Source organism: Chelonia mydas, chromosome 13 (genome assembly GCF_015237465.2).
Source record: "Chelonia mydas isolate rCheMyd1 chromosome 13, rCheMyd1.pri.v2, whole genome shotgun sequence".
NCBI lineage: Eukaryota > Metazoa > Chordata > Testudines > Cheloniidae > Chelonia > Chelonia mydas.
The window spans coordinates 2,393,494-2,417,717 of record NC_051253.2 but is presented as its reverse complement, the minus strand read 5'-3'; the positions used below and the strand labels follow the sequence as shown (position 1 = coordinate 2,417,717).

The 24,224-nt window shown below is 56.6% G+C and overlaps 1 protein-coding gene across 2 annotated transcripts; it reads left to right on the top strand.

The window, feature by feature from the left end:
* The first annotated feature begins 5,036 nt into the window (after positions 1 to 5,036).
* Positions 5,037 to 18,130, top strand: CCM2L (CCM2 like scaffold protein). Of its 2 annotated transcripts, none has more exons than XM_037877190.2 (10): positions 5,037 to 5,583; positions 6,994 to 7,161; positions 10,526 to 10,609; positions 10,998 to 11,178; positions 12,295 to 12,800; positions 12,895 to 13,030; positions 13,471 to 13,534; positions 14,130 to 14,262; positions 14,413 to 14,551; positions 17,034 to 18,130. In XM_037877190.2, exons 1-10 carry the CDS (start codon positions 5,554 to 5,556, stop codon positions 17,303 to 17,305), a joined length of 1,713 nt encoding a protein of 570 aa, XP_037733118.1. In that variant the 5' UTR covers positions 5,037 to 5,553; the 3' UTR covers positions 17,306 to 18,130. The 2 variants fall into 2 exon arrangements, with proteins under 2 accessions (XP_037733118.1, XP_037733117.1); XM_037877189.2 differs by having other exon boundaries at positions 5,041 to 5,583; positions 10,995 to 11,178; positions 17,034 to 18,123.
* The last annotated feature ends 6,094 nt before the right edge of the window (positions 18,131 to 24,224 follow it).

The following is a 24,224-nucleotide window of genomic DNA, read 5'->3' as shown; positions in this document are numbered from 1 at the left end:
TGGCGAACTTTCCAAGCCCACACTGTGTAGTAATCCTGGGTTTGCAACGCTGGACCTGGGTGTCACAGTCCTGCTAATGTGGCCGTACCTCGCCATGCAGACTGTCCAACTTGGGTCTGCAGTTTGAGCTGTGTCCACACTGCAAAGTGACAGGGCTTGGACCACAGTCGCAGCGGGACTCGGTCTCTGTCTCAGCTCCCTAGCAGGGTCCTAGGATCTAGGTCCCGAGTGTTTGCTCACCCAAGTCAGACTGATTTGTTTGTGGACGGAAGGGGGGCTTGGGCAAACCTAAGTCAGAACCTGGGCCTTGTGTGTGGTGTAGACACAATCACAGAGCTTTAAAGCTCATAACCCACCCCTTAAACTTCACCAGGAACCAGCTGGCAGCCAGTTCAGACCCCAGAGCTCCAGGGCCACGCACCCCTGGGGGACATTCTGCTTGTTGTCTGGCAGCAGCACTGAGGAAGAGTCTGAAGCAGGGTAAGTGAATCACTGGTTGGATCCACAGGCCAGCAGGATGCTCAGTGACCCCATTGCTGCTAGAGCCCCTGGGGCTGGGATAGCAGCCAAGCAGCATCATGCCACCAGAGTGGGGGGAAGCGGCTTCTTCCACACCCCTACTCCAGTCTCCTGCACAGATCCCGTTGGCCTGGGTTTTGTAGGAGAGGCGAGGAGAGCGGCATGTGCCCCTTAGACTACAGAAGCTTGTCAGGTCCTGGGTTTGCTTCAGTTTTGGTTGGTATTCAGCATTGTTAGCCAGAGGGTGCCTGTCAGCATTCAGCGTATCACCATCCTCATGGTCCTCCACTGATACCCATGCTGGGGACCTCTGCAGGAAGAGTGACGGCTTCCTCTAGGGCAGTGATGCCCCAGCTCTTCTGGGCTACCTAGCTGGGCTTGTCACAGGATCCTCGCTGCAGCCCTAGGGAGGAGCAGCGAATCTGCATCACCTCCTCCTTAGAGCCCCTGTCCCGCCCCAGCCCCATGGCATGAGCGCAGAGAGGGCAGTTGTTGGAGAGCGGGTTCTTTAGTGGCTCCAGAGGACTCCGTGGGATATTCCCTTTCGGTTTGCTCAGCAGTTTGCTCCTAGGTATAAAGAAGCTGGACCCTCAGCTGCCATCGTCTGCGTCAGACGATTACCCCAATCCTGTGTAGCATAAACTCAGCTGCCTCCACAGTTATTTTCAGCCACTTGCTGGGACCCAGTAAAAAGACTTTCCGGGGGCCTGGCTGGCAGGCGGATGCCAGGAGGATGTTGTGGGCGAAGGGAGGACTCTGGAGCTCTGCATGGTGTTTATACTGTTCGTATAGATGTGTAGATCAGCTAGAGTGCTCCTGACTGTGTCCAGGATCTCATTTGGGGGACGGCGGTGTGGGGGGATGGGTTTTCCTGTGTTCTGCTCTGTGTCGCTGTGTCTACGTGTGTTTGTGGGCACTCCGTGACGTGATCTTGTCCAGCACACGTGACCTGAGACCTCCAGCCTGTCTTTCCAGCCCAGCACTTGGGGTCAGGTGGGAAGGAGGGGGTCAGGGGGGTCTCTGGGCTCCTGCTGCAGGGACTGGACATGGACCGGCCACACTCCCCTGTGAGATGGGCGTGGGCCTTGCCAGCAGGTAGAAGGGTGTTGCCTGAGGTGGCCACAGCTTGCTACAGACACGCAAGAATCCCCCATTCTGTGGGCTGGGCTGTGAAATATGCACCTCCTCCCACAGGGCTGTAGTCATCTGGGAAGGGCTTGGAGGCCAGCGTGTTGCCATGTGGGAAACCGACTTTGGTTCAGCAGTGACCTAGAGGTGGTCGCTGGCTCCTTGGGCTGGTGGGAGGCTGGGAGCCCTGCAGGGAGGGCTGTGAGGAAAGGGCAGGTTTTTCTGTGCACCGAGCCATGGGCGTTGGACCCTCTGGAGGAACCTTCCCAGAGCAAGCGCTGGGAGCGGGAAGCCCACTGATAAAAGGGCCAGTTTTCTATGCACTCCAGCCACGGTATCCCCACCGTCTCCGCTGCTCTCGGGAGAGGGGGAACGCTCCCTAGCCCCTGCAATAACCTCAGAGCAGATCAGCAGCTGGGCTCCTGCAGCCAGCGCACCATGTGGCGTGCCAGTGGGGATGGGGAGGCAGACCCAGGAAGGATGGCTGGGCCTGGGAGAAGGGCCCTGCAGCAGAGGAACGAACGGAGCCCCTGCGAGTCTCGTCTCTCGTCTCCTGGTGGATGATCCCGCCAATGCAGCCTCTTGCCCTTCTGCCTCTCGCTGCTCATTCCTGCTGGGCAGGTGCAAGGCCATGTGTGGGCAGGGAGGGCAGAGGAAGCCTGGCCCACCTGCGCCGTCTCTAAGGCAGGGCTCCCAATAGGAAGTCCCTGAGCGTTCTCTGGCTAGCGCCTGAGGAGCCTTGGTAGTCCGGTCGCCTCCCCACCCACCCAGAAACAAGTCCGTTCCCTGCAACGTCACGACTATCATGACATTCTCAATAGGGCTGAAAAAAGACCCAAACCAAGCGGAAAAACTGACCTCAGCCGCTGGGAAATGGGCTTTCCGACATTCTCCTCGCTAGGTCCCGTGCAAGGCCGGCACAGGACTGCACCCCAACAACACCGTAACCATGGCAACTCCCGGAACGGGCCCTTCCGTGAGCGGAGAGGTGGGTGCCAGCATGAAATCTGGAGCCAGAGGTGGATTTTGAACACCCCCGCCCCTTCCCCTCAAAATTCCAAACCAAGATTTTGGTCCAGCCAAAAGGACACCTGCAAAATGTGGATCTAGGGTCAGGTTTGGATTCCGCCTCCTGCTTTAAGGGCGGGGGGAGCTTGGTTCAGATTAGGGACTGGGTTCTGCCCACTAAATGACACAGACCCCACTGGTGCCGGGGGGTCAGAGCAGGGAGGGGGGGTGCAGAATCCTAGCCCTCTCCCCCCAGAATTCAGGGAGCTGGAGCTGGGGTTTACCTGGGTCCAGCTCTAGTTTTAAACAGCCAGTGGGAACAAAGCGCCCACTCTGGTTACGGATTTGTTGGGAGCACTAGCCACATGGCTGGTTGGTTTGCTGGCTAGTTCCCCATGCCCAGCACAGATCTCTCAGAGCGGTTTGTTTCTCCCTTCTCCTTCTCATCCAGCATCTGGAAAAACTTCCATCATGTACTGTAAATACTCTGTGTGCCACCTTCTTCTTACTTCCCTTGGGAGGCGGGCAGGGCCAGGGGTGGGGGGGGAAGGAGACCGAGGTTCTGTACTAAGACTTTTTTGTATACCACAAACTTTTTGTATATTTTTAATTTTGCTGCAACATGAGATATTAAATTCCTTTCAATACACCTGGCCTGCGGGCCTTTCTTTGCTCCGTCCTCATTCCCCTCTAGGGGTGCCAATTCCCGCAGCAGCCTGATATGTGCAATGCAGTGGGCTCAGGGGGACTGTGCTTCTGCTGAGCTGGGAGAACCAGACGTGGAGCCCACCAGGGACCTCCTAGCAATGCACCTCGGCAGCCCTGTGGCAGGGCAGAGGCCAGGTTACTGACACCACAGCTAGGAGCAGGTCTCCCACAGGGCAGGGCAGCAGAGGCTGGCAGCAGAGTTGGTCCTGAGACTTTGCATCGCTTGGTTGTGGCTGAGTTGGGATTGTCTGTTGGCCAGAGCACGAGGACGGGGAGCCAGGACTCCTGGGTTCTGTTTCCAGCTCTGCCACTAACTTGGGGGAGTTGCCTCAATTTCCCCAGTTGTAAAATGGAGATAATGACTCTGCCGTCCCTCTCGAGGGGTGGCACTAATTCACTGGTGCGGGTGACGCACTTTGAGACCATCAGGGAGGGAACTGTGTAAGAGCGGAGTGTTATTCTGAGTGGGTTGGTGGGACAGGGCAGCAAGGAGGCTGTGATCCCCTCCCACATATCTCATAGACCAGCCGGGAGAGGGAGGGATCCATGCTCTGCCATGCAGTAGTGTAGCCAATGCAGAGCTGGACTGTTGTGTAGCCTGCATTCATATTTCCATAGCCTGTCTCCTGGGGGCAGGCTGTGCTGGGTCCAGACACACAGGCTTGGGGGGTGGGATTCAGTAAAAGGAATCCAGGAGGCAGGAGCCCCCCCCGGAAGGGAGGTTACGATACCCACAGCAGGTGCTGATCAGCTCCCGCAAGAGGCTCCTGCATGATGCCAGCTCCCTTCTGCTCCTGCCACTCGCTATGTGGCTGGGTATTTGGCATCAGGGACATTGCAGGAAATAGCAGCCCGGGTGGGGCTTGGTAACTATGTGAGGCACATGGGAGCATCCCTGGAGACACTCCACTGCCTGAATGCACCACGCAGGAAATGGAACACACCCATCCCGGGGCAAACCCAACCAGGCTGACGGGAACGCATTGCACGTGTTAGCACACTGGGAGGGTCAGGGTCATCCCTGACTTCAGTGGACCTGCCCCAGGGAGGAGATTGGCCAGGGAGAGCGGTGGTGGCTCTTTGGAGAAAACCCCCATCATGGCACCAAGTGACCGTCACCCTGGGGCTCGGGGGCTCACGCAGGAGAAAAAATGGAGTTTAGCAGCCCCCGGGAGACTCCTGACTCCAGAGATTTACAAGCTCCTGCAGGCATCAGCTCCTGAGTGTCTGTCCCCTTCCTGTCCATCCCTCGCTGCTCGGGAAGAGGAAGTCTCTGCAGCTGCTGGGGCAGGATGCAGTGCACAGGAGGGAAGGAACATCCCTTTTAGCCTGGAATTTCTCTTCCCACCGGCTCTCCCCCACTCTAGAGCGGGGCCCAAGCCGCAGTCTGAGCTCCCCACAGGCCCCGGGGGGTTGAGGTTTGTGCCTCACGTGCGCTTCTCAAGAGCTGGGGCTCCTTAGCGATGATGATTTGGTTCCCTACTGATAGTTTATGAAGCCCCAGAGCCTTGGTGCCTCTGAGGCTTTCAGCCCCCACCATGGCTAGCATTTCAGGTCCCCTGCTCTAGTCACTGTCCCAGGGCCAGCTCTGGTTCCTGCCTAGCCCTACAACTGCATTGCATGCCCCACGTTTGCACCCAGCTGATCCTCCATCTATGCCCCAGGCCTTCTACTCTGGCACGGGAGTGAGTCAGGGACAGGGGAGCCCCCCGAGGAGCTGCCAGGAGCTCCTACTGTGGAGGAGATCCAGAAGCGCCTTGGAGAACGTCCCTTTGAAGACAGCACTCGCAGAACCACCGAGATCTCCCTGCTGGGTTATTAGCGCCAAGAGAGAGACGGGGTGTGTGTGACAGAGAGACAGACGGACGGAGTGTGTGAGAGAGACAGACAGACGGCAACAGTGCCCAAAGACAATGTGTGCTAGGCGCGGGGCAGCGGGCAAGGGGGTGGGCGTGAGTGCGTTGGGAACGAGCGTTTCCCCTTGGGGTGTGAGCCGAGCCCAGCAGCCCCAGAGCCCCGTCTGCTCGGCCAGAGCTCAACTCCATGCACTTCTCCCTCCCCGGAGGGGCAGGAACTCAGCGAGTTCACATCAGAGCCGTCGCTGGTGGAGTTTCCGACACAGGAAAAAAACAAAGGAATAGCACGTAGCGGAAAGAGCTGCCTTTGCCGTGACAGGAGCAGAGCAGGGACATGGAGTACGAGGCCAAGAAGGGGAAGAAGGTACGTACAGGCCGAGCTGGCTTTGCGGGGTGCAGGTGCGTGTGTGTGGGGTGGTTCCCAAGGGTGTCACTGCACGGGGCACTGAGTACTGCATGGGTGTGAGACAAAGGCCAAGCGCTCCCTTCCCTGAGGCAGCATGCAGGGTAGCAGGTGAGTGGAATTCATGGGGAGCAGGTCCTACAGGGGAGAATGGCAGCCCATGATTCCTCCCCCCACCCCCAAACCGGGGCTGAAAAGCGGGACGTGGCCTAGCAGAAAGGGGCGGAGTCACCAAACAGCCTGCGCCCCACCCAGAGCAGCGTAAATTGCACTGAGCCCTTAGGCTATTCTGTGTGCCAGGTGACCCCTTGGGGGTGGGGAATCAATGGTAGCATAGCCCCAGAGCCAGCCGTGCTACTGGGGTGCGGGGAGCCCCAGAGCCAGCCGTGCTGCTTGGGTGTGGGGAGCTGCATGCCGGATCCATAGGGGACTGGGCCATTTCTCCATATGCACCCAGCTGGCTATGCTCTCTGTCCTGCGTGGCCCATGGGACAAGATGGTGCACGTGTGGCTCTCAGAGGCCAGCAAGGTGCTTTCCCTTCAGGGACTCTGTACAGAGGAGAATCCACAGCCTGACCCTTGGGTCTTTTATTCCCCTCTCCCCCCTGTGACTGACCCAGCACAGTTAAAGGCCCCAGGGCAGAGGCCCGGCAGAGACCAGCTGGTGGCCCAGAGTCCTGGCTGGGTTTTCTGCAAGGAAGGGACTGGCTGTCCATCAGTTCTGCACCCAGAACATAACTCAGCTGCGATTGTGCACATGGCATTCTGATCTGCTCGGCCTGCCACCTTGGCTTGGCCCAATCTCGGGGTCTGTGGGGAGAGACGCTTGGCTCCATTCTTTCTGGCTGGAAATTCCAGCTCTGATTCATCCATTTCTCTCCCACTAGGGTATTTCTGGTTCATTTGTCATGTCCTCGCTTCCCAGGGGTTGTACACGGCTTGTTTGCTCCATCCCCTGCCCTCCCCCCAATAATGGCATCCCCAAACTCCTCCATGTGCTCTTTATCCAAACCCCTCTGCCTGTCCTGTTCTGTGCAGGACAGCCGCCTTAGGCCAGGGCCTGTGTTCACTGGATTTATTTACATTGCGCAGTTAGAGCCAACCCCGGAGGGAGCTCACTCTCTGTGTCTCTAGGAATAGAGTCTCTCTCTCTCTCTCTCTCATAGCATTTCTAACGCACCCTTTACTGCACATGGTCTGGGACTCCCCTGGGGGATGCTGGCTTCCTCTCATTGTGGGATTGCTCATATCACTCTTGAGGGGCATATTCATGCACATATGATCCTACCAGGGTGCACAGCAAACACAAGCCCCTCTGCGGTTGAAGCGGATGAGAGATGCCGGCTTCTCAGCTCTCCTGTTTGTTCTCAGGGGTTTGTGTCTCCCATCAAGCGGCTGGTTTTCCCCAAGGCGGCTCGCAGGCAGGCGCTCAGGAGCAGTGTCTACCGGAGGCCTCTGCATTCTGTCCCTCTCTACCCCCCTGATTATCTCATAGATCCCCAAATACTGCTGCACGACTACGTGGAGAAGGAGGTGAAGGTAAGGAGGGGTGGCCGGGAGGGCCAGGCGCTATCCCAGAAGCTCAGATCTTCTTGGTCGCTGGCAGGAGCGGAGGTCACAGGCTTGGCATCCTTAACCCTGTGAGAGTTCCCCATTGCTGTGCTCCAGGGAAGGTGGATCACCTCTCACTGTAATGCACCGGCCAGGTAAACCCCAGCCGTGTGAGAATCACCACCTGGTGGTTTGGAGTGAGCTCTCCCAGGGAAACAGGCTGCCACCAGATCAAACTGAATAGCTGAGCTGACTGTTTGCCCAGAAGAAGACCTGGACCCTGTTTCTTCCATCCGCCACTGGCCTCTAACTCCGGCAGGAAAACGCTCATTTGGCCTTTGGTAACTGTGGGCCCAGCGAAAACCCAGGGGAAGGACGTGCTGGGGAGTTCTTCAAACTGTAAAGTGACCAAGGATTGTAGCTTCAGAGCTACATGCATGGCAGGGCCCTTTTGCATGTGCAGGGTGCAGAGGTGAAAGTAAGCTGGTATGGTACGGTACGGTACGGTGTACCGGCAAAAGCCAGTACACAGCCGACCATGCTGGCAGGGGGCAGCTTCCCCAGGCAAGCAATTTAAAAGGGCCCTGAGCTCCCAGCAGTGGCCGGAGGCCCTGGCCCTTTAAATTACCACCAGACCCCCAGGGCTCCCGGCTGCCATTGCAGCTACAGCTACCATGAAGATCTGGTGGTAATTTAAAGGTCCCCGGGCTCCCGGCTGCCACTACCACAGCTGGAGCCCCTGGCCCTTTAAATCGCTGCCGGAGCCCTGGGTTAGTGGGCGGCAATTTAAAGGGCCTAGGGATTTAAAGGCCCCGCCCCTTCTACCTGAGGGCCCGCCCCCCCGCTCAGGACCCCGGCCCTGAGTACCAGTAAGTCCTTTAAGTTACTTTTACCCCTGGCAGGGTGGGCCCCAGGCAGCTGGGAACCCTTTACTCAGAGCCTGGCCCCGAGTCTCAAGGGTTCCCGTGGACACAGGGTTTAAAGTGAAAAGAAAAGGAGGACTTGTGGCACCTTAGAGACTAACCAATTTATTTGAGCATAAGCTTTCGTGAGCTACAGCTCACTTCATCGGATGCATACTGTGGAAAGTGTAGAAGATCTTTTTATACACACAAAGCATGAAAAAATACCTCCCCCCACCCCACTGTCCTGCTGGTAATAGCTTATCTAAAGTGATCACTCTCCTTACAATGTGTATGATAATCAAAGTGGGCCATTTCCAGCACAAATCCAGGGTTTAACAAGAACATTTGGGGGTGGGGGGGTAGGAAAAAACAAGGGGAAATAGGTTACCTTGCATAATGACTTAGCCAGTCCTTGCCTACAGACAGCCCCCCAACCTGAAGCAAATACTCACCAGCAACCACATACCACACAACAGAACCACTAACCCAGGAACCTATCCTTGCAACAAAGCCCGTTGCCAACTGTGCCCACATATCTATTCAGGGGACACCATCACAGGGCCTAATCACATCAGCCACACTATCAGAGGCTCGTTCACCTGCACATCCACCAATGTGATATATGCCATCATGTGCCAGCAATGCCCCTCTGCCATGTACATTGGCCAAACCGGACAGTCTCTACATAAAAGAATAAATGGACACAAATCAGATGTCAAGAATTATAACATTCATAAACCAGTCGGAGAACACTTCAATCTCTCTGGTCACGCGATTGCAGACATGAAAGTTGCGATATTACAACAAAAAAACTTCAAATCCAGACTTCAGCCAGAAACTGTTGAATTGGAATTCATTTGCAAATTGGATACAATTAACTTAGGCTTGAATAGAGACTGGGAGTGGCTAAGTCATTATGCAAGGTAACCTATTTCCCCTTGTTTTTTCCTAACTCCCCCCCCCAGCCCCAGACATTCTTGTTAAACCCTGGATTTGTGCTGGAAATGGCCCACCTTGATTATCATACACATTGTAAGGAGAGTGGTCACTTTAGATAAGCTATTACCAGCAGGAGAGTGGGTTTGTGTGTGTGTTGGGGGCGGGGGGTGAGAAAACCTGGATTTGTGCTGGAAATGGCCCACTTGATTATCATACACATTGTAAGGAGAGTGATCACTTTAGATAAGCTATTACCATCAGGAGAGTGGGGTGGGAGGAGGTATTTTTTCATGCTTTGTGTGTATATAAAAAGATCTTCTACACTTTCCACAGCATGCATCCGATGAAGTGAGCTGTAGCTCACGAAAGCTCATGCTCAAATAAATTGGTTAGTCTCTAAGGTGCCACAAGTCCTCCTTTTCTTTTTGCGAATACAGACTAACACGGCTGCTACTCTGAAACTGGTTTAAAGTGAGTTTCTTTTCCTCAGTTCAGGCAGGTCTCCATCCCACAGTTTGCAGGGTGCTCCGGTGTCTTCGGGCCAGGCCCATGGAGATGGGCATCACCAGGTGCCCGAATACACACTGCCCTTGGCCAGGATCAGCACCCACCCCTTGTCCTTGTTTCAGGACGAAGCTAATTGCTTCCGCTCCAGTGTTGCTGCTGCAGGTTCCCTTAGCCAGGCGGGTGACAGAGAGGAGACCCCTTCCCCTTGTGTCCTGCAGGGATATAGAAATACACTGTGCGCTGTGGTGTGCAGCCCACACAGGCCCTGAACGGCTTCATGTGGGCCTAAGAGGTCATGTATGCGCTCTGGCTGCACCTGCAGGGAGGGCCAGGCAGGAGTCCCAGCTGGGGAAGCAGCCAGGTGGTTACTCTAAACAGAGGATGTGCAGGGCAGAAGGGGGCTCCAGGTAAGGAAAAACTCTGGGGTCCCTCTCTGGGAAGAGATGGCAGAGAGTCCAGCAGGGTCAAGGAACAAAGCCCCCCGAGGCGAGGAGGTGGGGAGAAGAGCAGGCAGGGGGCGAGCTGGGGCCTGCCGGACCCCTGAGGAAGGGGGGAGTGGGCCAGCCCTAGGCTGTGGGATAGGTTAGGCACCGAAGGACAGTGTGACCCAGCAGAGGCAGAAGGTTTGGTTTCTGTATCGCTCCTGAAGGACTTTGGTAACGGCTCTGGAGCCCCTCCCTTGTCCCAGACACGGCGTCTACGGCTACTGGGCGCCAGCCTGTCACCCCCGAGGCTGATCAATGCCCCTGCGCAGCAAGGGAGCAAGCGGACCCGCCAACAGAGGCCGACCAGCGAGACCCTGAGACTTGCCAAGGCCACCCGGGATGTCTGCGGCAGGGAATTGAACCCAAGTCTCCAGCTAGCGCCCTACCCACTGGGCCATCCATCCTCTCTGAAGGCACATCCCTGGGAACAGAGATCCCTGCAGGGCTTTCCAGACAGCAGGAATCTCCACCACCTGTCACACTCACACGAGTCACCTGCAGGATTTTTCTCTCTAGTTTTTAGGCCACCTGACCTGGGTGACGTCCTCCTTGAACCCCTCCAGCCGGGATGAGCTGCTGCAGCTCCTGGACACAGCCCGGGTAAGAGAGGGAGTCCACAGCCCGGGGAGGGAGCTGCCACCCCAACGCGCCTCCACTCAGCACCTGGGTTAGAAGGGAAGCCATGCGTAGTGTTCAGTGCCAGCATGCTGCGGGGGGGCGGACAGGGAGCCCAGCTCAGGCTGCTTCCATTTTGGATAGGGCTGGCTTCCTGTGGAGAGAAGGGCCAGGGTGACCTTCCTCGCAGTCGCAGCAGTGTCCCGGCAATGCCCATCCTGACTCAGAAACTGTTCTCTATGCTGCGGCCCTGCCCAGATGAGGAGAGCTGGGACTGCAGCAGGGTGGGCTCCCGCAGAGCAGAGCCCCAGCACCGCCCGCTGGGCTGCCTCCGTTCTGCCTCTGACCATGTTCCTTTGCCCATCTGCAGCAGCTGAAGGAACTGCCCCTCCAGACAACCCCGGAGCAGGACAGCATCCTGAGCCTGTCGGCCCGCTGCCTCCTTCTCACCTGGAGAGACAATGAGGAGCTCATCCTGAGGATCCCCACCCATGAGATCGCTGCCGCCTCCTACCTGCGGGATGATGCCCTGCACCTCCTGGTGCTGAAAACAGGTGCGGAGACTCACCTGGGCCCAGCACCTGAGTGGGTTTTTCCCTGCAAACCTGTCTGCCCCACACTGTGCATACGGGACTCCACCAGCCCGATTCCCTGCTGCTTGGGACTGCGTGTCATCACTTGCACCCATGCCGGCAGGATGCCCGGGTGATTGTGACGAATAAGCGAGGCACGTGGTTGGTTATATCCCTAGTGAGGCAAGCACAGGGAAGGGGCGTGTTGGCTGGGTGCAGCTCCCTGCAGCACCCTTGGGCTCCAGGGTGATACAGAGGCATGCAGTGTCACCAGGTCCAGCCACATCCTTAGAGAGCTCTCCTGCCTCAGGGGGTCTCCAGAGTCAGGCTCACTGGCGCCATAGATGAGCAGCCCAGCAGGGCTCTGCTTGGCCTGGCCGTTGACCCCAGACCCCCTCTGCCTTACAGCACTTCCCCATGGCCAAGGTGGAAAGAAGAATCGGAGAGCAGCGACAGGCCATGCTCTGCAGTGCTCTGATGCTCCCCGCCCTCCATTTCCTGGCTGCAGTGGAGGGGCTGGTTTCTTTCCCCTCACCTGCCATATGCCAGGACCCAGTCTAAGGAGAAGAGGGTCTGGACGCTTCTACCAAAAAACCCCAGCCTCAGTCAGTAACTGCAGCCGGGATCTCCAGGGGCAGGGGTGTCATGAACGGCTTGTCCACAGTCAGTGGCAGGGCTGCTCCTAGCTGGTCAGGCGTTTGTCCCAGATGTGACCTGACTACAGAGCTCCCACCCCGATGTAGGCACAAGAAATGGGGTCTGGCGACCCCATACTTTAATGCCCCGCTGGGCTGACTCCAGCTGTTAGCAGCTAAGGGAAGATGTGTGACCCGTGGCGCCACCTGGTGGCTGTACATTGTAATGGTTTTAAGGTTCCATCACAGGGGCAGCCCTGCACCCTACCCTGACTTGCAGGCACCGGGGCGAATGGGGAGGCAGGAGACTCACCTCGTAAACCCCAGCGGAGGGTGTGAGGCAGGGGCAGGGAGCAGCATCCGGGTGGGTACCAATCCCCCCACAGGGTGGGAGGCGGCACCTCCTCATGCCAGCTGGGGTTGGAGCTTTCTGAGCACAGATCTCTTCTCTCGTCTATTCCAGGCCTAGGAGTTGACCCCGTTCCTGCAGGGGGCAACCTGGACATGTACCCAGCGGGCAGTCTGGAGAAAAAGCTCCCTGGAGGGGCAGCTGAGAAGAGGCAGGCTGGGATCTGCCTGGAGCCCAAGCAGCTGGGGGGCACCATGGAGCGCCGGCACACCATCTGCAGCCTGGACTGGAAGATGGCCCGGGGCGGGCAGGAGGGCAGACAGGGCGGGGGAGGCAGCCTGGAGAGGAAGCAGGCCAGTGGCAGCTGGGAGAAGAGGCACAGCAGCCGGGCGGGTGGGAGCTGGGAGCGGAGACAGACCTATAGTGGCAGCTGGGAGCGGAGGCAGCTGGGCAAGGCTGGGGGCAGCTGGGAGCGGAGACAGACCTACAGTGGCAGCTGGGAGAGGGGTAAGACCTATGGCAGCTGGGAGAGGAGGCACACAGGGAATAACCCACTGGATCCCAAGGAGCCCAGCCCTGAGGCGTATTGCAACCTCATCATCCTGGCCGTGGCCAACAGGGTAAGTAGCCAAGTGTGCTGTCCCATTGCCAACCCACCCAGCGTTTGACCCGCTCCAGATCACCATGACAGCTGTTTTCTCTCACTGGGTGCAGGATGCAGCTGAAGAATCCTGTGCCCTCATCTGCCAGGTCTTCCAGATCATCTATGGGGACCAGACCATCGAGTGCGTAGACCGGGCTGGCTTCCACTACACCTCCACCCCCGAGCGCCCCTGGCTCTCCAGCAGGAGTGAGTGCCAGGCGTGCCAGGCTTAGTGGGATGACAGGACATGGGTCCCTCCCACTGCAGGGTGTTTATCCTGGAGCTCTGAGGTGGGGAGGCCCACCCGTGATGTCAAGATGGTGAGGTCCGGCAGTGTGGGGAGCTGGCATTTGGGCTGGCAAAGCCCTGAGGCAAGATTCCCTGTCTCCTCCGACAGAGGGCAGAGTCTCCTCGGTTCGTGGGACAGTGTGTGGCGTTGGGGATAGTGGGAGTCTAGCCTGTGGTGCCTTGAATTCTGGGGTGGTGCTTTGGGAGTCATTGCTGGGGCTGCGCATAGTGGATGGGAGCGGGAGGGGGTGTCCCTGGCTCCTGGGGGTGGCTAAAGAAGCAGCGGGACTGTGACATGGGGTGAGGCGAGCACCGTTGGACAGTTCCCTCATCTTGCCCCCGGGGTTTCCTTTTCCCAGGTGAGAGCTGCCGCACTGATGGGACGTATGGATACGATGCTGATTTCAGCTGCTGCAGCTCATTGTATGTCCTGCTCCCCGAATATCTGAATGACCCTCCCCCCTTATTCCTGTGTATGCTCTGTGTAGCCCTACACAGCCGCTTCGCCCCTTGTGCGAGGGACCCGGGCCCAGTGAGGGGGACTCACAGCAGACAGAGTTAGAGATAGGAGGATATATTTATCTGCCTGCATCTGTGCAAGGGGCTGGGAGCTGACAGCCAGGGCCCATAAAACAGGGAACATAAAACAAAATCTCCCCGTTCCAGAGAAAAACTGGGAAAATACAGACAAGAAACAGGAACAAGCTCAGCCTGGTCCCAGGAGTTATCCTTTCTCCCGGCGGGCGAGGGGCAGCCAGGCTCCACCTGCAGCCAGCAGGGCCTGAACCCTGCCGAGAAACATCCCAGCTGGTTGTTCGTCCGGCCGATGGCGTTAGGTCCCGGTCTAGTGGCTGGTCCCTCCGGAGATACCAGCCACAAGAAGCAATCCCACCACCGCCTGGAAAATGGGGTGGCAGGTGTGGGATGAGCAGGGCCAACGTTTAGAGTAGGGCTCAGACTATGCTCTGAATGAGGCTGTCTGGACAGCCCCGCTGATCGCCTTCCCCTCTGCCTGCAGCAATGGCTCCCACGAGACCTTTGAAGCGTATTACAGTGGGACGTCGTCCCCTTCCTTTCGGGAGTCGCGTGACAGCCTGGCCAGTGACCAGAGCAGCGTGGGACTGGAGCAGCTGCAGGACTACATGATTACAGTACTCTCCTTGCTACTGCATCACGGGGGAGTCTTCATTTCCCCTGGCCTCATTCCATCCTTCCAACCCTGAGTTCTACTGCATCACTGCCAGGGACCTGCGGGAGGCTGGAGCTGGTCTGACCTTGCTCTCTCTCTCTCTGCTCTGCAGCTGAGGAACAAGCTTTCCCCCCAGGAGATCCAGCAGTTTGCGTTGCTGCTCAGGGAGTACCGGATGGGAAGGTCAGTCCAGGAATACTGTTCTGATCTCCTGCAGCTCTATGGGGACAAGAGGAAGTTTCTCCTTCTGGGTAAATGGCTTGTTACTGAATGCTATCCTCACTCTGGCTTAGCTGGCTAGTGAACACGGCGTCTGGGGTGGGAGACCTGGTGGTGTCGACGGCAATTAATTTGACCTTTTCTAAGATGTGCAGAGACAGGCATCTCTCTTCAGGGAGTTGAGGTTTTGTTCATCAGACCAGCGCTGTCCGATGAGAGATGGAGCCCAACCCGAAAAGTCCAGGTCCAGACTCTGAACACTGTGATGCAGGCACTCCTGAATGCTGGATTCAGATTCTGCAAACTTGGTTTTGCTCATAACCAACCCTCCACCGCGAAAAAAGTAGGGTCCAGAAGGATGCAACGTTCTGGTTTGGGCCTATGTGTAAAGAAGAAAAGGAGTTCTTGTGGCACCTTAGAGACTAACCAATTTATTTGAGCATGAGCTTTCGTGAGCTACAGCTCACTTGATCGGATGAAGCTCACGAAAGCTCATGCTCAAATAAATTGGTTAGTCTCTAAGGTGCCACAAGTACTCCTTTTCTTTTTGCGAATACAGACTAACATGGCTGTTACTCTGAAACCTGTGTAAAGAAGGGATGGGAAAGCGAAGGTTTCAGGATTTAGAGGTTCTGATCTGACGGGGGTGACTCTGCCAGCTTCAGTGGCCATCTCCTTGATCTACACTGATGTGAGATCAGGATCAGGCCTTTGATTCTGAGAATACGACCCAGAATGAGGGACTGAAGGAACTACGTGTGTGGGAGGCGGCATCTCTAAAGGTGGGTGGGGGTGGGGGTGAGTCAGTGTCTACAAGCGTGGGGGGGGGGGGCGGGTGAGTAGGTTTTCCAGCTGTCTAATCACACAAACAGCCCCTATCCTGCCCCTTCTCCGAGGCCCAACCCCACTCACTCCATCCCCCCTCCCTCTGTTGCTCGCTCTCCCCCACCCTCACTTACTTTCACCAGGCTGGGGCATTTGATTGGAGTGTGGGAGGGGGTGCGGCTCTAGGCTGGGGCTGAGGGGTTCGGTGTGTGGGAGGAGGCTCTGGGCTGAGCTTGGGGCAGGGTGTTGGGGTGAAGGAGGGGATACTGGGTGCAAGCTCTGGGAGGGAGTTTGAGTGCTGGATGGGGGCTCAGGGTTGGGGCAGGGGATTGGAGTGTGGGAGGGGGTGAAGGATGCAGGCTCTCGTAGGGAGTTTGTGTGCAGGAGGTGGCTGTGGGCTGGGGCAGGGACTTGGGGTGTAGGAGGGGATGCGGGCTCTCAGAGGGAGTTTGGGTGCAGGAGGGGACTCAGGGCAGGGGTTTGAGGTGTAGGAGGGGGTTTGGAGTGCTGGCTCCAGGAGGGGGGTCAGGGCTGAGGCAGAGGGTTTGGAGTGCTGGCTCCAGGAGGTGGTGCAGGGTGCAGGCTCTGGGAGGAAGTTTGGGTGGGACGAGGTGCAGGGCGCTGGCTTGGAAGGGGGCTGAGGGCTGGGGCAGGGGTTTGTGGTGTGAGAGGTGGTGAGGGGTGCAGGCTCCGGCCAGGTGGCACTCACCTCGGGCAGCTCCCGTTTGGTGGTGCAGTGGGGCTAAGGCAGGCTCCCTACCTGCCCTGGCCCCGCACCGCTCCTGTAAGAGGCCGGCACATCCCTGAGGCCCCTGTGGGGGGCAGGGGGACTCTGTGCACTGCCCCTGCCTGCAGCTCCCATTGGCCGCAATTCCCAGCCAATGGAAGCTGCGGAGTCAGCGCTCTTGGAAGGGGTCAGTGTACAGAGTCCCCCTGGCCCTCCTCCCCAGGGGCCGCAGGTATGTGCCAGCCACTTACAGCAGCAGTGCGGGGCCGGGGCAGGTAGGGAGCCTGCCTTAGCCCCACTGCGCCGCCGGACTTTTAGCACCTAAAATCGCCCGGATTGGCTTCAGTAGCCTCCGGGAGATAGAGCCTGATTCCGGGAGACTCCCGGGGAAATTGGGATGGTTACCAACCCTAGGTGTGAGGCGGTGTCTATAAGGGCGGGGGAGGCAGCATCTATAAGGGCAGGGCATGTCTTTGTTAGATCTTATTTTGTGTAAGGGGCCTGGTGTGTGGAAGATGCTGTCAAGCAGTGACAGGGCCCCGGGCTTTCTACAGCTGGTGTGACTTTGGGAAGTCTATGGGTTTCCGTTCCTGCTCTGTACGACGGAGGGGACAGCCCTGCCCTCCCAGATGGGGTGTGAGGATAAATCCGTTAAGGAGTGCTAGGTGCGTGGATGCTGTGGTAAGGAGGGCCCAGGTCAGCCCTAGCGATGGACACGTGCCCAGGTCCCGCAGGGAGTCTAGCGCAGATCAGGGAATAGCAGCTGGATTTCCTGACAGCCCTTCCCCTCCTGTACCTGCTAGGCCAGCCTGTTGGTCGGGAGCTGCTTTTGGACATGCAGACCAAGGGGGTGGCCTGTGGGCTCCCCCGACCCCTCTGGCCCCCGGGAACATGAGCACTTCCCAGGGCAGTAAGCGCCTACCGGCTCCTGGCCGATACCTCATGGCTGTGTGTCCCCTCAGGGATGCGGCCCTTCATCCCAGATCAGGACATCGGCTACTTCGAGAGCTTCCTGGAGAGCATCGGCATCCGGGAAGGGGGGATCCTGACCGACAGCTTCGGGCGGATAAAGCGCAGCATGAGCAACACCTCCGCCTCCGCCGTGCGCAGCTACGACAGCTGGTCCCTCCGCTCCGAGTCGGAATCCTTCAACCGCATGATCACGGACATCACCCATGACATCGAGGCGCTGGCTCGCGAGGAGGAGGAGGAGGAGGAAGACAACTATCTGTGAGGGACTCCCACCTCCTCCCCCAAAGGGTGCTCAGTGATTCACTCTGCGGCCGGGAGACTCCTTGAGACCCTGAAACCTCTTGGCTGAACTCAAAAGGTGCCAGCCCCACCACGTTTCAGCTGAGCTGGGGCTGGTGCCAGCCTGCTGGCTTTTTAACCCTCACCGCTCCAGCTCTGCCTCCTCCTCTCCTCAGCGGTCTTGGACTCTGCAAGGGGCCTGACGGAGGGGGAGACTGGGCTGCTGCCACGCGCTGGACCTTGGCTTCACACACCCCAGTGAGGCTCTGTATGCACCTTGCCACCTCTTTGAGTGGCTTGGACTGTAGCGCCACGAATGGCAGGAGGGGACTGAGACCTGCCTTGCCTGGCCGTGGATTTCTGGAGCAGCAATTTACTGTTAAACATTTGGGATCAAATTCTTCTCTCGGTGAGGCCAGTCCCCCCGTCCAGGTCTGGGGAGGCTCCACGGGGGGAACTGCGAGCCGAACTTGTCTCCCCTTCATTAACAATCACCCAGCAGGAAGAGGGCAGCCGCTGCCCTCCACATGAACTAGCGATTCGTCAGCCTTCATGGGATTCCCGCATCGGCACCCAGGGGAGCAGAGACCCTGTGGGGCAGGCGCGGGCCTGTGTTCTGAGTAATTTGGAACGGAATTAAACTCCGGGGCTGGCGCTTGTTGTGTGTTATTGCCCAAGGCACCAGTCACGCTAGGCCATCAGGGCAATCCAGTGACCCCAAGCCTGGGAAGGGAATGGCTGAGTCCCAAGCTGGGCATGCGAGGGTGAGGAAGAGAGCCAGGGCTCCAGGGTGACACCCCTTCCAGCGAGAGGGGCGGGGTCCGGTTTTCTGTGCAGAGCACGGATGTGACAGGCCAAATCCAACACGGGGCGGGCTGTAATGAACATGCTCCAGTTCATGAGGTAAGGGGGTGAGACGCTCCTGAGATCGGGGTTGCTCCCAGTTACACCAGGGCTGAGCTGGCCCCTGGAATCACTCTCTAAGGACTGAGCTCCGGCCCTGCTCAGGGCCGTGGGTGAGGGCTGCCCCACAGAGGTGTCTTTAGAGGAGGGAGGGGTTTAAAGAAGAGCCGCAGAAAGGCGATTGACCAGTTAATGAGGGCCCAGGGCGGCCCACGTGGAGCCCAGCTCTGGGTGCTGAGGGCAGCTGGGATTAGTGCTTCTCCTCTCAAACAGCAGCCACCTGACGGGAATGCTCCACTGCGGGCCAAGGAGGGGGTGGGGGAGTGTCTCTGTCATGGGGCCTGGGGACTCCTTCCCCCCAACTGCCCTGCTGGGATCTGCACAGCCTGACCTGACAGAATTAAACCCGCTGAGAGCCAGCCCAGGCCCCGAGGGGCGAGAGAGCAGAGCACTTGCTCCGTGAGGAGGAGCAAAGGAGCAGTTTTTGCACGGCAGTCTGCAGGTAAGCCACAAATGGGACAGGCGATGGGAGAGCAGCGTATCCTGGCATGGACCGTGGCCATTCCCTCGCACGCCTTTGCACTCTGCCTGCCTGGGGCCGGGCCTGGTCCCTTGTGTCAGGGCATCGGCTCAATGGCAGAAGTGACGTCGGCGATGCCAGTTCAGGGGTGGGCTGGGGGAAGGGCTTGCTGCTCAGGCCCCGACGGGGTTCTTCCTTTCAATAGTCGCCGCACTGAAGGCTTCCAGGTTAACAAGCCCTCGGCTGGTGGGACAGAGCCCACCCACAGGGCCCTGCCTGCACAGGGCCCACAGCCACAGCAGTAAATGGCATCTAAAGCAAATATTCCTGTCCCAGGCCATCTGGGGAGATGGGCATGGTCTGCACTAGGGGTGGAAGCCCTGACACTGGGGCTTCTCTTTACCGCCATGAGAGAGGAATTGGTTTGTCCCTCGAGAGAGAATCTGCCAGGATAGCGACCCAGCTGTAGCAGACTCAAGCTGGCAGGTTGAAATGGTGCATACTTGCCACCTGCTGGCCTCCTGGAGACTAGCCAGAGGCCTGGTTGCAGGGAGCCCACAGACCTGGTGCTGGGAGGCAATGCTGTGCAGGGAGCCCACAGAGCAGGTGCTGGGAGGCAATGCTGTGCAGCCCCTTGCTGTGTGGGCAGTTAGCTGTGTGCTAACCACGCTCTCCCTTTCCAAGGAACCCAGCAGCATGAGAGAGCATGTGGTTGGGGTGGGGGGAAATGCAAAGATGGGCTCAAGCAGCAAAGCCCAGAGCCAGTTTTTGAACAGTCCCTTCCCGAGCTCTGGTTCTGGTCCCACAGCATCTGCTCACCCGCTCTGCCAGTGCAGGGCTTAATCTGTCGACCTGAACTCTTACTGCTTTGGCAGGAAGAGAAGCAAAGGAGGGTTTGCTGCTCAGCATCGTGACTCCTGGGCGTCTGAATCCAGGAGTCATTCAGGAGAGAAATGTGGCTATTCCAATAAGCTGCTGTGGCTTCTGTTGTTAATGGTTCAGAAAGCCGCTTGAGGGCACTGTTCCCTCTCTTGGCTTGTCTGCATAAGAGCATTGCACGGGCGTCACCTGAATGGATCTCTGAAGGAATAGTTACACCAGTGTCAAAGGCTGTGGGCATGTTTGTATTGTGGTGTGGGAGTGAAGTAATTTGTTATAGCTCCATCTCTTACAAGCAGGCTGAACTAAACCACAATAAGCCACTCATAGGCTTGTCCCCGGGGACTTTGGTGTTGGCTTAACTCCATTGATTTAAATTAACACCTAGTTCTACCCCGTAGCTATCATGGAGACAAGTTCTCAGCCAGCCACCCTCCCACACACCCCATTTTTTGTATTGGCAAGTGTCCCTTTGTGGGCTGGCCATGCTGAGCAGCCATGGGGAAGACCTGGATAGCTAGCCTTGGGACCCATGGCCTACACATGCTCTGAGTGCCCTATGTCACTCCAGAGTGGTCCTAGCTGGCCAGCGCCCAGTGCAATGTGGGTGAGTTCTGGAGGGAGTCTCAGCCAAAGGGAGGGTCTCTGTAACATGGGGCCTTTGAGGTGGTGGTGGGGGAAGTAAAGGGGATTCTCCCATGTGAGTGAGTAACTTTCCAGTGCTGGAGCCAACACTCCAGTAACAGCTCTCATTACTCATGGTCAGTGTGCGGTGAAGACATCCTCTTTCCCATTTCACCCCAAAGCACATGGAGGGTGGCAGGGATAGAATCATAGGACTGGAAGGGACCTCAAGAGGTCATCTAGTCCAGTCCCCTGCCCTCATGGCAGGACTAAGTATTATCTAGACCATCCCTGACAGGTGTTTGTCCAACCTGCTCTTAAAAATCCCCAATGATGGAGATTCCACAACCTCCCTAGGCAATTTATTCCAGTGCTTAACCACCCTTATGTCCAACCTAAACCTCCCTTGCTGCAATTTAAGCCCATTGCTTTTTGTCCTAGCCTCAGAGGTTAAGAAGAACAATTTTTCTCCCTCCTCCTTGTAAAAACCTTTTATGTACTTGAAAATTTTTATCATGTCCACGCTCAGTCGTCTCTTTTCCAGACTAAACAAACCCAGTTTTTTCAATCTTCCTTCAAAGGTATGTTTTCTAGACCTTGAATCATTTTTGTTGCTCTTCTCTGGACTTTCTTCAATTTGTCCACATCTTTCCTGAAATGTGGCACCCAGACCTGGACACAGTACTCCAGTTGAGGCCTAATCAGCGCAGAGTAGAGCTGAAGAATTACTTCTCGTGTGTTGCTTATAACACTCCTGCTCATACATCCCAGAATGACATTCAGTTTTTTTGCAACAGCGTTATACTGTTGACTCATATTTAGCTTGTGATCCACTATGACCCCCAGATCCCTTTCCGCAGTACTCCTTCCTGGGCAGTCATTTCCCATTTTGTATCTGTGCAACTGGTTGTTCCTTCCTAAGTGGAGTACTTTGCATTTGTCCTTATTTAATTTCATCCTGTTGACTTCAGACCATTTCTCCAGTTTGTCCAGTTCATTTTGAATTTTAATCCTATCCTCCAAAGCACTTGCAACCCCTCCCAGCTAGGTATCGTCTGCAAACTTTATAAGTGTACTCTGTATGCCATTATCGAAATCATTGATGAAGATATTGAACAGAACCGGACCCAGAACTGATCCCTGCAGGACCCCACTTGTTATGCCCTTCCAGCATGACTGTGAACCACTGGTAACTACTCTCTGGGAACGGTTTTCCAACCAGTTTTGTACCCACCTTACACTAGCTCTATCTAGGTTGCATTTCCCTACTTTGTTTATGAGAAGGTCATGCAAGACAGTATCAAAAGCTTTACTAAAGTTAAGATATACCACATCTACTGCTACCCACCATCCACAAGACTTGTTACCCTGTCAAAGAAAGCTATCAGGTTGTCAGGGATAGTGGTTTCTGCTGCTCTGGGCCTGGTGGGAATCAGGGACTCTACTGATCTGAAATGAGTTATTGCTGTGCCAGAGGGACCCTCCCACTCAAGGTAACAAGTCAGGGGGGTAAGCAGCTGGCCATCTCCTCTCCCCCCCGGCTGAGGTCTCCGATGGTGGCTGATAAGCAAAGAGCTCATTACATCAGAGCCAAGATGTGGAGCAATTTGCATTTCACAAAAGGAAGTTCCCACCCTGCAAATCAACTTCCTGCTCAGCAAAGAGCCAGAGCTGTCACCCAGTTGCAGAGGGGTTTCTCACACCAGGCCCTACAGGCCTGCTCCTGCTTCCACTGAATTCAGTGGCAAAAGCTCCTGTGGGAACAGCGTTGGGCACTTCATCAGCAGAGCTCACTCACTCTTGGCCAATGGAATCTGTGTGAGGCAGCATGGTCCAGTGGTTGGATCTGGGAGGTTGGGCCCAAGCAGCTGTCAGCATTTCCAGCACAGCGTGGGCTCCGCGGGGGCATAGACCACACCATTACTAAAACGCCTGGGGCCTATACGCTCACGCTCCCACTGTTGGGGCTCCCCTGGCACTAGTGCAGGGCTGAAAAACTTTCAGCCCAAGCTCCATGCAGCCCTGGCGTGACCCTGCAGTTCTCCCACGCTTTGGGTGCAGAGTGGGGCTGCTGGTTATCCCTGGCTCTCGCACCCCTCGGACCAGCCTCCTGGTAGCTCTTGCGCTCTGCTTCCACGCGTGAGCAAAGGGAAACCAGGGCAACTGCAATCAGCCATGGGCCATTCTGCTTCCCCTTCCTCCCCCTCCCCTACAACAGAGCCGGCACATCACAGCTGCCTCCCCCAAGTTACGCTCCAGTCTGCAAGTGCAATGTTCACTCACATCGCAGCTGACCAGGATGTGGTCTGTTTGGTGTTATTGGCTGTGCGTCTTGCTGGAGCACCTTGAGGCCCCCGTCAGGGATCGGGGCCCCACTGGGCCAGGTGCTGGACACACACGTAACAAAAATGTGGGCCTTGCTGCAAGGAGCTTCCAATCGGCATCTCTGTCCCTTTGTGCCTTTAGCTGCTTTAGTTCTTACAGTCCTGCCTGTCAGTGCACAGAGCCCTGCCCCGGGGCATGGGGTTCCCCTGGCCAGGTGAACACGGGAGGGGCATTCATGTTTCAGCTCTCCTGTTTGCACCATTTCCTCCAGCAGCCCAAGGGCTTAATCTGGAGCATGGCTCAGACAGTTCCCTTTTCTAATCTTGGTGCATTTACAAAAACCATGTGTGAGAATAACAGGAAAATTGTCTCCCTAGCTGCCCCAGCACCCACAGCCTGGAGCTCAGCATGGCAGAGGGGAAGTCCTTGATGTTGACTTGATCCCTTCTTTGCCACTGTGCTAAAAGTCCCTGGCTTGCCCCTGCCTGTTCGCTGGAGACCAGTTCTGTTACCAACATCCAGGGCAGGAAGAGATGGCTGGGCTAGTCTAAGAACTCCTACAGCTGCAGTTAACTCACTCAAACACTGTAAAGCTGAAAATATGACTTGAGCGTGGCTGCTCTTGGGTTCATGTCCCACACAGGAGAGAGTTTAGCGACAAGGCGGAGCGGGGGTAGAGAGAGAAATCCTAATGAAAGCAAAAGCCAGCTCCCAGACCATACACCAGGAACCCCGTGAAGCAGTCTAGGTTAGAGGGGCTTCTCTCTCCCTCAGACAGAGCTCAGGCTGTCTAGCAGCTAGGAGATAGGGTTGTTTTTATTGCAATCATGGCTGGGAACATAAAAACACATGGGTTTCAATTACAAGGTGAAGAAAGGATTTGTAAATACACAGGAACCTTAAAAAGCTCCGGAGGAGGTTGCTGACCCACCGAGGGTCACCCATTCCCTGAACAGCATCATATTAGCTCTCAGTGGGTCAGATCAGTGACACAAGCACAACGGTCCAAATAATCTGAAGAAGTGGGTTTTTTTGCATCTGAAGAAGTGGGGTTTTTACCCACAAAAGCTTATGCCCAAATAAATCTGTTAGTCTCTAAGGTGCCACCGGACTCCTCGTTGTTTTTGTGGCTACAGACTAACACGGCTGCCCCCGATACTCGGTCCAAATAATTGTGCACCTAGGAAAGATGTGCCCAGCGTGTCTGCCCTGGGCAAATGTGGACACTGGAGCCCTGAAAGCCTCTTAGCCACACTTTCCCTGAGGACTGCTGGATGAGCCTGCAGCTTTGTGCTCCTGTTGAGTGCTAACAGTCAGCGATTTGGGTCACCAGCAAGGCACAGGAACATACAAGGAAACGCCTGCTGGCATCTAGTTATTTATTTAAAACAAAAAAGAAATATGCAAATTTATATGCAAATGAGGTGTCATTCTCAGGACTCCTAGGAAGCTTCCAGTAAAGCCCGCAGCATCATGACTTTGAGCAAGCCCCAATCTAAGATAAGTGTGTGTCCCTCCCTACTTGTCTGTCCTGGAGGTTGTGCTCTCACTTCTGGCTTCTGCAAATTGTATTACACTAGAGCTGCTCCACACCCCCGGCCAGCGTCCCACACACTAGACCAGTGACACTCAGACCTCAATGGCTCAGGAG